The sequence below is a fragment of the Carcharhinus amblyrhynchos genome, chromosome 3 (assembly GCF_965287045.1).
Source record: "Carcharhinus amblyrhynchos chromosome 3, sCarAmb.v2.hapA, whole genome shotgun sequence".
NCBI classification, from domain to species: domain Eukaryota; kingdom Metazoa; phylum Chordata; class Chondrichthyes; order Carcharhiniformes; family Carcharhinidae; genus Carcharhinus; species Carcharhinus amblyrhynchos.
The window spans coordinates 17,984,231-17,997,166 of record NC_137326.1 but is presented as its reverse complement, the minus strand read 5'-3'; the positions used below and the strand labels follow the sequence as shown (position 1 = coordinate 17,997,166).

Genomic DNA, 12,936 nt, shown 5'->3' with positions numbered 1-12,936 from the left:
GTGCCTTCTGCCCTTCTGCTTCTTGAGACTCCTGTTCAATTGGACGAGGTTGTTTATCGAATCTTTTGTTAAGAATAGAGATGATAAGTACATCAATCCGCAAAACTGAAAAAGTGGAACATGAAAATGGCAAGTTGCAACCTGGGGAATTTCGAGAGATGCAATTTTAAAAAAACGTCTGGGTTCACATCCTTTTTTTTTGCATTATGAACAAAACCATTTTTCATTTTAATAGTTTAGGAAATGTGATGTTTAAATTGAGGATTTTTATTTGTGTAAGTGATGCCATTCTCCCATCATCAGTTATTTGATAAAATTGATTTGTTTTAATCAGGATATCCTTGTGCCAGAGGCTTCTGAATTTGAACAATGGGAGGTGGAGGGGATGGCATCTGAGCATCCGGTTGCTGCTATTATCCCAAGGTGGAGCATGCTGACCACACTTGATATGAGTCGTAACCAGATATTTAATATTGATGAATCAGTGGTAAGGAAATATATTATGCATTCCATTCAAGAAAAGGCCATTGGGTTCAGCAACCACTCACATTTTTCAATTGAGTACGTTCTGTGCTCCCAACTAAGTATTCGCTTTTTTCCTCTCACTTCCCTGCACCTACAAAGAAATGCATAAAACAGGAGTTTTGTCAGACTTCTTCCCAACTCCTTGAGAGATCAGCCAGGAAGAGTATTTCTGTGCTAATTGAACAGATTTATGTCATAAACAAAGGCAAATTACTGTGAATAAGACAGTTTAAATCCAAAATTTTAAACGTTATTTGCCTCTTAAAAGTCACTTTTTTTTTCCTTTGTTGTATACAGGATCATGAAAGATCAGGTTGAGAAAAGGAAAACTAGTTTGTGTTTCAATATGAAATTCATGTGCACAGGTTCTCAAAACATTGATTTTTTTTTACCATATATGACCAGTTGGAGCGAACTGATTTTATGCTTATCAAATATGAAACTGATTCCAATTTTTAATTTAGAGCATGTAAACTCATGTACAGTTTCCAAATCCACAAACTTGTGCATGGATTGGATAACATGGAGTTGCAAGAAAATCCAAAAGATATGATGAATTGAATTATTATTGTGTCTTTGAAAGACTGCCAAGTTGTGAAGCTTACTGCTTTATGATGTGACACTATTTGCTCTTAATTGTCCATTTGATCCCTGCATAGGCATAGGAGCGTCAGAGGTCAGTTTTGTATGCTTCTAAAGTTAAAAATTAAAGTTTATTTGTTAGCCACAAGTAAGGCTTACATTAACACTGCAATGAAGTTACTGTGAAATTCCCCCAGTCGCCATAGTCCGGTGCCAGTTTGGGTCAGTGCACCTAACCAGCATGTCTTTCAGAATGTGGGAGGAAACTGGAGCACCCAGAAGAAACCCGTGCAAACTTCACACAGATATTGACCCAGGCTCGGAATTGAACCTGGGTCCCTGGTGCTGTGAAGCAGCAGTGCTAACCATGTGTTACTGTGCCACCCCTTTTTGTCCATTTGCAATGAGAAGTGGCTTTGACCTGCTTTTTTGTGTTGCCAAGTGGTCACATTCCTTCACTAGCTATTTCAAGTAAAGGGTGTTGCCTAGGATACCACTCTGCACAATACTTTGGGCTTTTGTTCCTTTCATGATGACTCCTTTCTCTATGCCTAGTTAATGCAGACTCTAGCTTCCAAACGTTAAAATCACAGCTGCTGAAATCATTTTGTTTGTCCCTTGCATTTCATCCTAGCAATAAAGTGAGTGAAATTTGAATAGTTTGTGATTTAATATAAACTAGAGTAGCAAATGTAGTAAAAAGTAACTTAAAAATAAAGGGCAAGGTTATAGGATGAATGCTGTGATTGCAGATTTGGACACTGGTATACAGTGAAACAAGTAAGGTGGGAAGTAATGACTTCATGATTCAGCTAGGTTATTTTCGGCCTCTTAACAGATGTTGAGAAGTGAGTTGCCTGCTTTTCTTTAATGGGAGAAATTGTGAAAATTAAGGACTTGTGCCATTAATTGGAAAATAATTAAATCATCCTGAAACCTAGCTCAGATGCCGTGGCGTGTAGTACATACAATTGAGAATAAAATTCTTAAAGTACTCGCAACTTAAACTTGGATGCTGCTTGTAAGGTATGGAGAGCTTAGTGTTGACGGACCCCTTGCAGGTGAACTTCAGACGAGTTCACCACGGATTGGGAGAAAATGCACAAGAAAGAACTATCTGGGGAGCAATTTCCTTCAAACTGCAAAGGACAAATGGAAGCTAGAAAGACCAGGCAGTCCCGACAAAATCAGACAATTCAACCTTGCTCACAATGTGTGAACCCGTGCAGGCCTGCAATTGGATTTCACAGCCACGTTAGAACACACAACAGATAACTGTACGTCAAAAGAAACAACCATTTTCAATAAAGAGAAATTGACAATGAATTATAGTGGGAAATGTTACTTTTTATGTTGGATTGGAGAAGGACTACAAGACAATTCAACAAGTTTCATATTCATACTGGACCACAGTATATGACAGAATTGTTTTCCTCTTAAAACAAAAATCAAAAATTTTTTTATTCCTGTTGCTTAATATGTTTCTTCCCTGGTGACCAGCCCACAAGATGAAGAGCAGGAATGGAGAAGTGGAAAAATTGAAGTGAGAAAAAAGGATGATAAAAATGGATGAATGGGATGAAAAGAAGAAACAAATGGAGTATCCTCTTAAGTTGTTGAATTTGATCAATGCGGAAGGTTGTAAGTGCCCAATTAGAAGATGAGATGCTGTTTCTCTAGTTTGCGTTGGAGTTCAGTAGACCGTTGTAAAAAGCCAAGGACGAACATCCATCATTATGAAGTCCTTCGAAAGGTTAGTCATGGAACAAATCAATTCCAGCCTCCGGGACTACCTGGATCCACTACAGTTTGCCTACCACTGTAACAGGTCCACAGCAGATGCCATTTCCCTGGCCTTGCACTCAACCCCGGAATACCTAGATAATAAGGACACCGATGTCAGACTCCTATTTATTGATTACAGCTCAACCTTCAACACTGTTATTCCCACAAAACTCATCTCCAAACTCCGTGGCCTGGCCCTCAGCATCTCCCTCTGCGACTGGATCCTGAACTTCCTAATTCACAGACCACAATCAGTATGGATAGGCAACAACACCTCCTTCATGATCATCCTCAACACCAGTGCTCCACAAGGTTGTGTTCTTGGCCCCCTGCTATACTCCTTATATGCCTATGACTGTGCAGCCAAATTCCCCTCCAATTCGATTTTCAAGTTTGCTGATGATATTACCATAGTGGGTCGGATCTCAAATGATGATGAGAGAATACAGGAATGAGAGAGAATCTGGTGCACTGGTGTAGCAACAATAATCTCTCTCTCAATGTCAACAACACAAAGGAGATGGTCATCGACTTCAGGAAGCATAGAGGAGAACATGCCCCAGTCGACATCAATGAGGTCAAAGTAGAAAGGGTCGAGAGCTTCAAGTTTTTAGGTGTACAGATCACCAACAACCTGTCATGGTCCCGCCCCCTCATGCCGACACTATGGTTAAGAAAACCCACCAATGCCTCTACTTTCTCAGAAGACTAAGGAAATTTGGCAAGTCAGCTATGACTGTCACCAACATTTACAGACGCACCATAGAAAGCATTCTTTTTGGTTGTATCACAGCTTGGTATGGCTCCTGCTCTGCCCAAGAGCGCAAGCAACCATGAAAGGTCATGAAAGTCCAATCCATCATGCAAACCAGCCTTTTATCCATTGACTCTGTCTACACATCCCTCTGCTTTGGCAAAGCAGCCAGCATTATTAAAGACCCCACGCACCCCAGAATTCACTCTTCCACTTTCTTCTTTCAGGAAAAAGATACAAATGTCTGAGGTCACAGCCTCATCATAGGGGGCTAATCATTGATATGAGAAGAGTAATTTCTTCATTAGAGAGTTGTGAATTTTTGAAATTGTCTACTCCAGAGGGTTGAGTGTATTTAAGACTGAAGGGTACATTTTTGATGTCTTAACGCATCACGGGAGATGATTAGTTGGAGAGAAAGTGGAGTTGAGGCAGGAAATCAATCATGATATTGAATGGTGGAGCAACCATGAGGGGCAGTGTGATCTAGTTTTGCTCCTATTTCTCTTGTTCTTATGTTACAAATACTATTTTAACATTCAGTTAGCAGGTTTCTTCACCTTGACATAATTAATCTGCTTGACTTTTTCCCACGAGAAAAATGGCTGGATTCAACTTCATCCAATTAACCAGTTTATGAAATAGAAGTGCATTATGTCAGGTGTGCATACATGATGTTGTAGTATGTTAATTATGTAATTATTTTGATTGCCATTTTGAATTCAGTTGATTCTGTTGCTTTATCGAAAGTTACTGTGCATGAGTTTTATAATTAATGTTTTTGTGCATTTGTTTTACAGAAATTAATTCCTAAAGTAGAATTTCTGGATCTAAGTTACAATGAAATAGCAGTAATGGAAAATTTACAGGTAGGACAATTACTGAATCATGATGAATTGTTTGGAACCTACAGTATTTGCCAAATATCAAAGATACTAATTAGTCCATTCTCTTGAACAACTGGTGTATTATTTTTGTGGTCAGTCTGCACTGTTTAGTAGACACTTGAAGCTCATTGAAATGAATAGCGCTTTTGGAAAAAAGCAACAGCTTATATTCGTACAGTATCATTTTTAACATGGAAAGCCTTTCAAAATGGTGTAATGAATAAAATGGGTGCTCAAGTCAAGGAGTGAAAGAATAGGTGACCAAAAGCTTTACTTTAAAGACAACTTTATGGGGAGAAAGAGAGCAGTTATGGGAGGGAATTCCAGATTTAGTTTGACTCCAGTGAAGTGGTTGAGGTGAAGCTAGAGAAGAAGAATGTCAATGTTGTTTAATGAAGGTGACGGGAGGGCCAACTTTGTTACAAAATGCTGCAGAATTTTTGAAAGGCTGAAGTTGAGGATGGAAATCAGGCAGATAAGACAGCAGAACACCAAAGATTATTCAGCATGTTGGGCATTAGCAAGAGCAAATCAGAGCTAGGACAATATAGACTCAAAAGTCCCAACAGAGCAGCACAAGTTGAGTATGCAGAAGTTGGCAAGAGAGTGGAATGAAGGTAATACAGAGAATACAGTGTAGCTCAGTTCATTGGTGGATCTAGTTTTGGAAAGCACATAGTAAAGATGAGCAAACTAGACAATTAGTCTAATTTGTATTAGATATGAAAAGGAAAGAAAATACTAAAAAAAAGGATGAGGAAGTTAATTTTAAGGAGAACTAATGCATTGACTCTGTATAGATTGGGGAAAGAAATGGCTAAGATATTGGGTACACATTGGCAAACATTCACTAATTAACAAACATAACATAGGTTGAGTATCTAGGGTGGCACAGTGGTTAGCACTGCTGCCTCACAGCGCCAGGGGCCTGGGTTGGATTCCCAGCTTGGGTCACTTTCTGCTCGCATGTTCTCCCTGTGTTTGCATGGGTTTCCCCCGGGTGCTCCAGTTTCCTCCCACAGTCCAAATGGCATGCTGGTTAGTTGCATTGGCCATGCTAAATTCTCCTTCAGTGTACCCGCATAGGTGCTGGAGTGGTGACTAGAGGATTTTCACAGTAGCTTCATTGCAGTGTTAATGTACTTGTGACAATAATAAATAAACTTTAAAACTTAAAGGTGGAGTTCCTTGGACAAGATTAACATTGGAGTTGAAGTCACATAACCAATCTGGAAATTGAAAGAAGAACAAGAGTAATAGGCTCTTGTCATGGGAGCACTGTGACTTTTGGTCAAAATCCTGGGACTCACTATGTAAAAGCACTGTGGGTGTAATTTCAACAGATGGACTGCAGCAGTCCAAGAAATCGGCTCAGCACCACTTTTTCAAGGGCAATTGCGAATGGGCAATAAAAATGTTGGCCTAGCCAGCAATGCCCTTATTATGCGAAAAAAAATTTTAAAATCTAGAGCCAGCATAAAAGATCAAATGGCATTTAGGTGGGGAAGCAATGAATGGTTGAAGATCTGAGGAAAAACTATCAAATAACGAATGGAAATAATGCTATATGAATGTAGTTATCGGATAGGGCCAATTAGACATGATAGAGAGTGTTTTCTGGCAGATGATAGAATAAACATAGAACATAGAACATTACAGCGCGGAACAGGCCCTTCGGCCCACAATGTTGCGCCGACCAGTCTTATTTTTAAAAAAAAACATTGACCCACTAATCTAAACCACTCCTTTTTCGTCCATAAACCTATCCACCAATCTCTTAAACGCCCCCAAACTAGGCGCATTTACAACTGCAGCAGGCAGGGCATTCCAGTCCCTCACCACCCTCTGGGTAAAGAACCTGCCCCTGACATCCGTCCTATAACTACCCCCCCTTAATTTAAAGCCATGCCCCCTCGTGCTAGATTTCTCCATCCGAGGAAACAGGCTATCACCATCCACCCTATCTAAACCTCTAATCATCTTATATGTTTCTATAAGATCCCCTCTTAGCCGCCTCCTTTCCAGTGAAAACAACCCCAAATCCCTCAGTCTCTCTTCATAGGACCTCCCCTGCATACCAGGCAACATCCTGGTAAACCTCCTCTGCACCCTCTCCAAAGCCTCCACATCCTTCCTGTAATGTGGGGACCAGAACTGCACACAGTACTCCAAGTGCGGCCGCACCAGAGTTGTGTACAGTTGCAACATGACGCTGCGACTCCTAAATTCAATCCCCCTACCAATAAACGCCAAGGAGACCATAAATGGATATTTACCATAGTTCTTTGAATTTAGTAGTGGGATTTAAGGTGCGCAGGAAGAAGGAGCGGGACTATTAAATGGGATAACTATTGATAAAAATGCAATACACGAGAGAACCTGAACAGCTGCCAACTAGTCAATCTGATGTCAGTAATGGGTTATCTTCCAGGGACTAAATGGATGAAATTAATAATTGCCTGATACGAATTGTCTAACAGCCAGCATGAGTTTGTAAAAGAGAGATCATATCTGACAAATTTGAATTGAGGAAATTGTGCAGTGTGTTCACAAATACAGTGGGTGCTGTATTTCATGGACTGTCGGAAGACGTTTGATAGCACTGTATAGGATGCTCTTTACCATTAAGACACACTAATATAATGCGGTATGGTTAGGAAATTTAGGGTCTTAAGTCGTGCTTGATCGATCTGTTTTGGTCTTGTCTCCCAGGATTGGAGACATTTGATCATCAAATGCACTGGATTTGTGTCTAGTGGATACAATGTCAATTTTTAAACAGCATAAAAAAAGTGTGTTTATATGAGTATTTTTAATAATATTGGGAGGACATATAGAATCAGAATTTGTTTGCATGTTGGGTGAAAGTCATTAAGGAGAAATATATTTGAATTAGAAAGTAGAACAGACATGGACACTAAACGGTTAAATTAAAAAATCGAGTCTTGAGGGTTTAGATAGACAAACTTTCAAAATTAAGAGGGTAATTTCCTAAAGCTGCTCTATTTTTGAAAGGTGAACACCTCCACTTCCCAAAGATCTAGGGTTTTATTCAGGACGAAAATACTTCAATTATGTAAAATTTTTTGCAATCTCTGTTGCAGCAGGCTTTTTTTGGCACGCAGTGTCCCACATGAATTATGTGACCAGGTAATCTGTTGCTTGAATGCATGTTGACCAGCATAACTCTGTTCTTTTTTGAATGGTATATGATCTGTTATGGCCACTTAACATGGCAGATTGGGCTTTGGGGCAGGTTATAAAGAGCTTTAGTCACATTCTTTTATGTTAATGCCTCCAATTATGTGGATGGGTATTGTTGATCTGTTTCCTGATGTTTCTAAATTAACCACCTTGGTAAAGTTGAGCTTTTGTATGATTTTCTTTTGATCTTCAATTGCGCTGTGTTTTGGAGTGAAACTGTTCATTTTTGTGCAAAAATTTATATATTTTTATACTGCTACAGTTTTAATTTTGTAACTGGACCAAAGGCAATCCTTTCTTCACATTTGCTTAAATGTCACGAGATGGAGGGATATAGGAGACTGTTTCAAATAAGGATCAAGAGCCTTGGGTCGTCCCTGGGAATCAATTGATTCCTATGGACCTTCCAACATATTTTCTGGCTCACTTGTTTTACTTTTGAGCTTCTGGGGATTCCCTTGAATGTTTGCATAAGATGCATGTTATTGATGTTTTTCTCTTTTAATCCACAGGTGCTTTGGTCTGCCTTGTCCAACAAGGGGCACACACGCGGTGGGTCGTGCGAGGGCTGCTCTTGGATGTTTCGAGAGTAGCCTAGTGCTTCACGTCGTTAGTGTACGCTTAAACTGGACCAGCTGATGGGCAACACAACAGCTCAGTGACTATCACTGTTTGCTGTGCAGATACATGGATTTGGGCCAGTGTCTGTGGGAGTTTGCGCATTCTCCCCGTGCTTGTGTGGGTTTTCTCCGGGTGCTCCGGTTTCCTCCCACACCCCAAAGATGTGCTCTTAGGCTGATTGGTGTAACAAATTGTCCCTAAGTTAGTCTCCCCTCAGTCTGGATTCCAATGTGGAGTGCCATAAGCGTAGACATGGGTCATGGGTGGAAGAGGGGACTCACAATGTTGAAATGGTGGCGCGGGCTTGTTGGGCCAAAGGCCCTGTTTCCTGTGCTGTGTTGTTCTTTGTTCTTTGTCACAGTTTGTTTAAACTCCCAAAATAATTAATTCAAAAATTTGTTATTACATTAAAAATCTTCCTGTAATTGAAAGAAATTTTGAAAAAGAGCTTTGATGTGTTGCAGCTTTCTTTACAGTATGAAATAAATTATTTTGTAATAGTCCTATTATTTTGGAAGGAATGTTAGAGATAATTAAGGAGGCAGAAGGAGTGATGAGTTGTAGGATTGAGATCTTGTAAGGATGCTTAAAAGAGGAAACTTGGTGAATGGAACAGAGTAGTGATGAATGGAAAAGGAAGTGGGCTATTGATGCTTGGAAGAAGGATAGTGCTGAGTATGGTGTTTGGAGTATTGAGAAGTCTAGGTGTTTGAACTGAGTTTGAATTTTGACAATTTGTCTTGCAAGGAAAGCAAGTGCTGGATAGGCATATGTGTAACAACAAGAAACATGTGGGATATTGTTTTTGCTCCTGTTATCGCCATTTTATAATTGAAAACTTGCCCTTGATGTAGCTACTCGAACTATCTGCAATAGCATTAAATTGATGTCTTTTCTTCTGTATAGTTATGCAGTGCTCTTGCTTCTCCCAATCTGAAACTAATGTGTTTATTTCCCTTTGTTTGCAGCATCTCTATAATCTCATTCATTTGGATTTGTCATACAACAAAATCAAAGTATTGCAAGGTGTTCATACAAAGCTTGGAAACATTAAAACTTTAAACTTGTCAGGAAACCAATTGGAAAGTCTGTCAGGTCTTAACAAACTTTACTCGCTGGTAAACTTGGACCTCAGCAATAACAAAGTATTGCAGGTAATTTTGCATGTTTGTTTATTGTGTAAATTTACAATTAGATGACTTTACGAAATGTTTATAAAAATGTGGTTAGACTTCCACTGTATGTTGTCCATTCTGGGCACCATATCATTAGAAAGGATGTCAAAGCTTTGGAGAGGATGCAGAAGAGATTTATTAGAATCCTACTGGAGAAAGTGGCATTGCTTGCATGGCAAAATCAGTGTAACCTGCTCTAGAAATGAAAAATTCCGAAGAAATTATACAGGGGCCTTGTAAATCGTCCTGGGGTGGTTGCTATTAACTAGAAACTGGTCTAGATTAGCGATATAAATACTGTGGCTACAAAATCAGTCAGAGGCTAGAAATCCTGAGGTGAGTAACTCGCCAGTTGCCATCATCAAGGAGGCTCAAGTCAGATATGATGGAATACTCTTCACTTGTTTGGATGAATGCAGCTCCAGTAGCACTCAAGATAGATACTCCATGCCACCCAGGACAGTCCACCCTGCTTGATTGGAACCCCTTACACAAACATTCACTCCTTCCATTACCAGGCATAGTGGCAGCAGCGTGTACCATTTACAAGATGCACTGTAGGTATTCACCAAGGCTCCTTGCGCAGCACCTTTGAAACCCATGATTGCTACCACCTAGAAGGATTAGGGCCGCAGACACTTGGGAACACCTGGAAGTTCCCCTCCCACTCGCCATCCTGACTTGGAAATGTATCGCTGTTCCTTTATTGTCACTGGGTCAGTATCCTGACAGTTCCTCCCTAACAGCACTGTGGGTATATCTACACCACAGCGACTGCACTAATTCAAGAACGCAGCTAACTACCATCTTCTTGGACAAATGGGGATGGACAATGAATGCTGGCCTTATCCTGTGAATGAAAAGAAAACAAAATGTGATATCAAGACACACAGCAGATACTTGGTCAGATGATTATAGCTTGATCAAAGAGCTAGGTTTTAAGGAGTGCCTGAAAGGAGGAAAGAGATGGAATGAGGAAATTCCAGAACTTGGCACCAAGACAACTGCTGAAGGCATGGCAGCCAATGGTGAAGCGATCAAAATTGGGAATGCTAAAGAGACCAAAATTACATGAGTTCAAATATCTTGGAGGGTTGTGTGTCTGGAGGAGATTAGAAATATGGAGAGATGAAACCTTGAAGGAACTTGAAACCAAAGAAGAGAACTTAAAAATCAAGATACTGTACAAGTGGTAGCCAAAGCCAGCGTGATATATGGACAGAACAAGTTAAGACATGGACAGAATTTGAATAACCTCAAGTTTTTGGGGTGGAGAATGTGGGAGGCCAGCCAGTAGTGCAATGTAATACTCTAGTGTGGAAGTTACAGCAGATGAGCTGAGAGGTGAAACTGGGTAATATTATTATGAAAGAGAAAGTTGCTTATAGTGAAAATGTAAATATGAGGTCCGAAGCATCACTGGTACAATGGTGTAAGTGGTTGGAGATATAGCTCGGCGAGAGAGATTTCATTAGGGGAATAGGTGGCACCGACCCTCAGTCTGGTTTCTGTTAAGATCATGAAGTTGATGCAGTCACCCACAATAAGTTTATGGATGGGTAGGGGCCTTGTTTACAGGTAAACTGCCATTCTGGAGTGAGGGGTGGTGATTGCTGATCATCAGTGGAAGGGATGAGTTGGGTAGGAAGGAAATTGTCAAGATAAAACCCCAGTGGGCACATTGGACAGGAAGTCAAGGAAGTGGGATGGGACAATTGGGATTTGTGCTTGTAATGAGCCTGTGCCAGTTTTCAATCCATGCTAACACATTTCCTCCAATTCCATGGGCTTTTACTTTACTTGTCAGATGCCCTTTTGAAGTCTAAGTACACTACATCTACAGGTTTCCCTCTATCTACTCTCCTTGTTACATCCTCAAAGAATTCAGGCAAATTTGTCAAACATAATTGATCTTTCATAAAACAATGTTGACTAGGTTTGATTGTGTTCAGAGTCAGGTGGATTTGGGCAGGTTTGATTGTGTTGGCGCTTAAATATCAGAGGTTTTGGAACAAAAGGTCAGAGTTGAAAAGAAGCAAAACATTAGTGCAGAGAAGGTGTTAATAGAAGAATTACAGCTCTGACTTAAAGCAAAAACCTGAGAACAAGATGCAGATGGACACTTTATTGGAGGAGGGGTGAAGAGGAGGCATCAAGATGGAGATCAGGGTTCACTGTCTAAAGATGTTGAAATTAAAGTCTGTCCTACAGAGAGAAAATGGCAGTTAGTTTAGTGAAATCAGTGGCGGTTTCTCAGTAGTTCAGCAAACCTGTAATAACTTTCTTTCCTTCGTGGCCTTTGGTTTTTGGTTCCTAGTTGACCTGCACCTTTCAAATTATTTTTATTTATATAGTTCACAACTAGTTTTGACAGATGACATAAATTTTACAGTAATTGCAACAGTTACCATAAATTGGCAGCATATTTGATAATTTTCGCCTGAATTCTCTGATGACTTACTTGCTAGAAAATCATGCAGTGTTCTGTCCAGTTACCAGAGACATTAAGGGGAAATCCTTGGCCACTGTTGTATTAAACTCAGCCCTATTATGTTTTGCATTACCAAAACTGCTCTCCTGTTCAATTACTAAATTTAGACTTGTCCATGTGGTATTCATGCACCGTATTTTCTACACCTGTATTGTTTTGTGGAGCTTGGTGCATGTATGTGCTCAACCAACATAAGCTTGGCTGCCCAGAGCAAATAAATGCATTTCTATAGAAAGTACAACCTATCCTGATGTAAATGAACTTTTTTAGATTGAAGAAATCCGAAACATTGGGAATTTGCCATGCCTCGAGAAGGTCGTTCTGAGTAACAACCCTTTGAGCATTATTCCTGATTACAGAACAAAGGTGCTTGCACAGTTTGGAGATCGAGCCTCCGAGGTAAGATTGCAATAGTCGTCATTGCACGAATGAAATATGAAATGTGGAATGTTTTAGAAGCTACTTTCCATTGTTATTTATGGACTATCCTGTTGAGATGGCTGTAAAACATTGAATATTATAATTTAAGTATTATTATAACTATTTAAATCCTAACATGCATTAGTTTCTGTAAACAATGATTTGGAAAAATGCATTTATTAAAACGTCATTCTTGTGTAATTTTGTCTTTTAATGAAATTTATTGTAAACCATTTTTACCATGTATTTTATTTTGTAGTAGCTGGAGTTTTTATTATGTAGGGTTGATCAATTTTGAGGGACTGAAACCAAGAGTACTTGGATGAAGTAACATGGCAATGTAATCTAATCAAATGACATTTGAGATATCAGAACTTTTTTTGGTATATAATTTATTGAACTTGGTTGCTGGTTCAGGAGCTTTTATACACCTGCTTCTGATCCTTCATTTGAGGGTGCAATTCCTTTCCTTGGACAGAAAATTAAATAGAA

The 12,936-nt window shown here is 39.7% G+C and overlaps 1 protein-coding gene across 4 annotated transcripts in view; it reads left to right on the top strand.

Moving 5' to 3' along the window:
- nisch (nischarin) overlaps positions 1–12,936 on the top strand; it is a 51,026-nt gene that overhangs the window by 15,252 nt on the left and 22,838 nt on the right. For all 4 annotated transcript variants that reach the window (XM_080181782.1, XM_080181780.1, XM_080181781.1 and 1 more), the window contains 4 exons: positions 335–487; positions 4,447–4,515; positions 9,327–9,512; positions 12,295–12,423. In XM_080181782.1, coding sequence (XP_080037908.1) covers positions 335–487; positions 4,447–4,515; positions 9,327–9,512; positions 12,295–12,423 — 537 coding nt within the window. The remainder of the gene's footprint in view (positions 1–334; positions 488–4,446; positions 4,516–9,326; positions 9,513–12,294; positions 12,424–12,936) is intronic.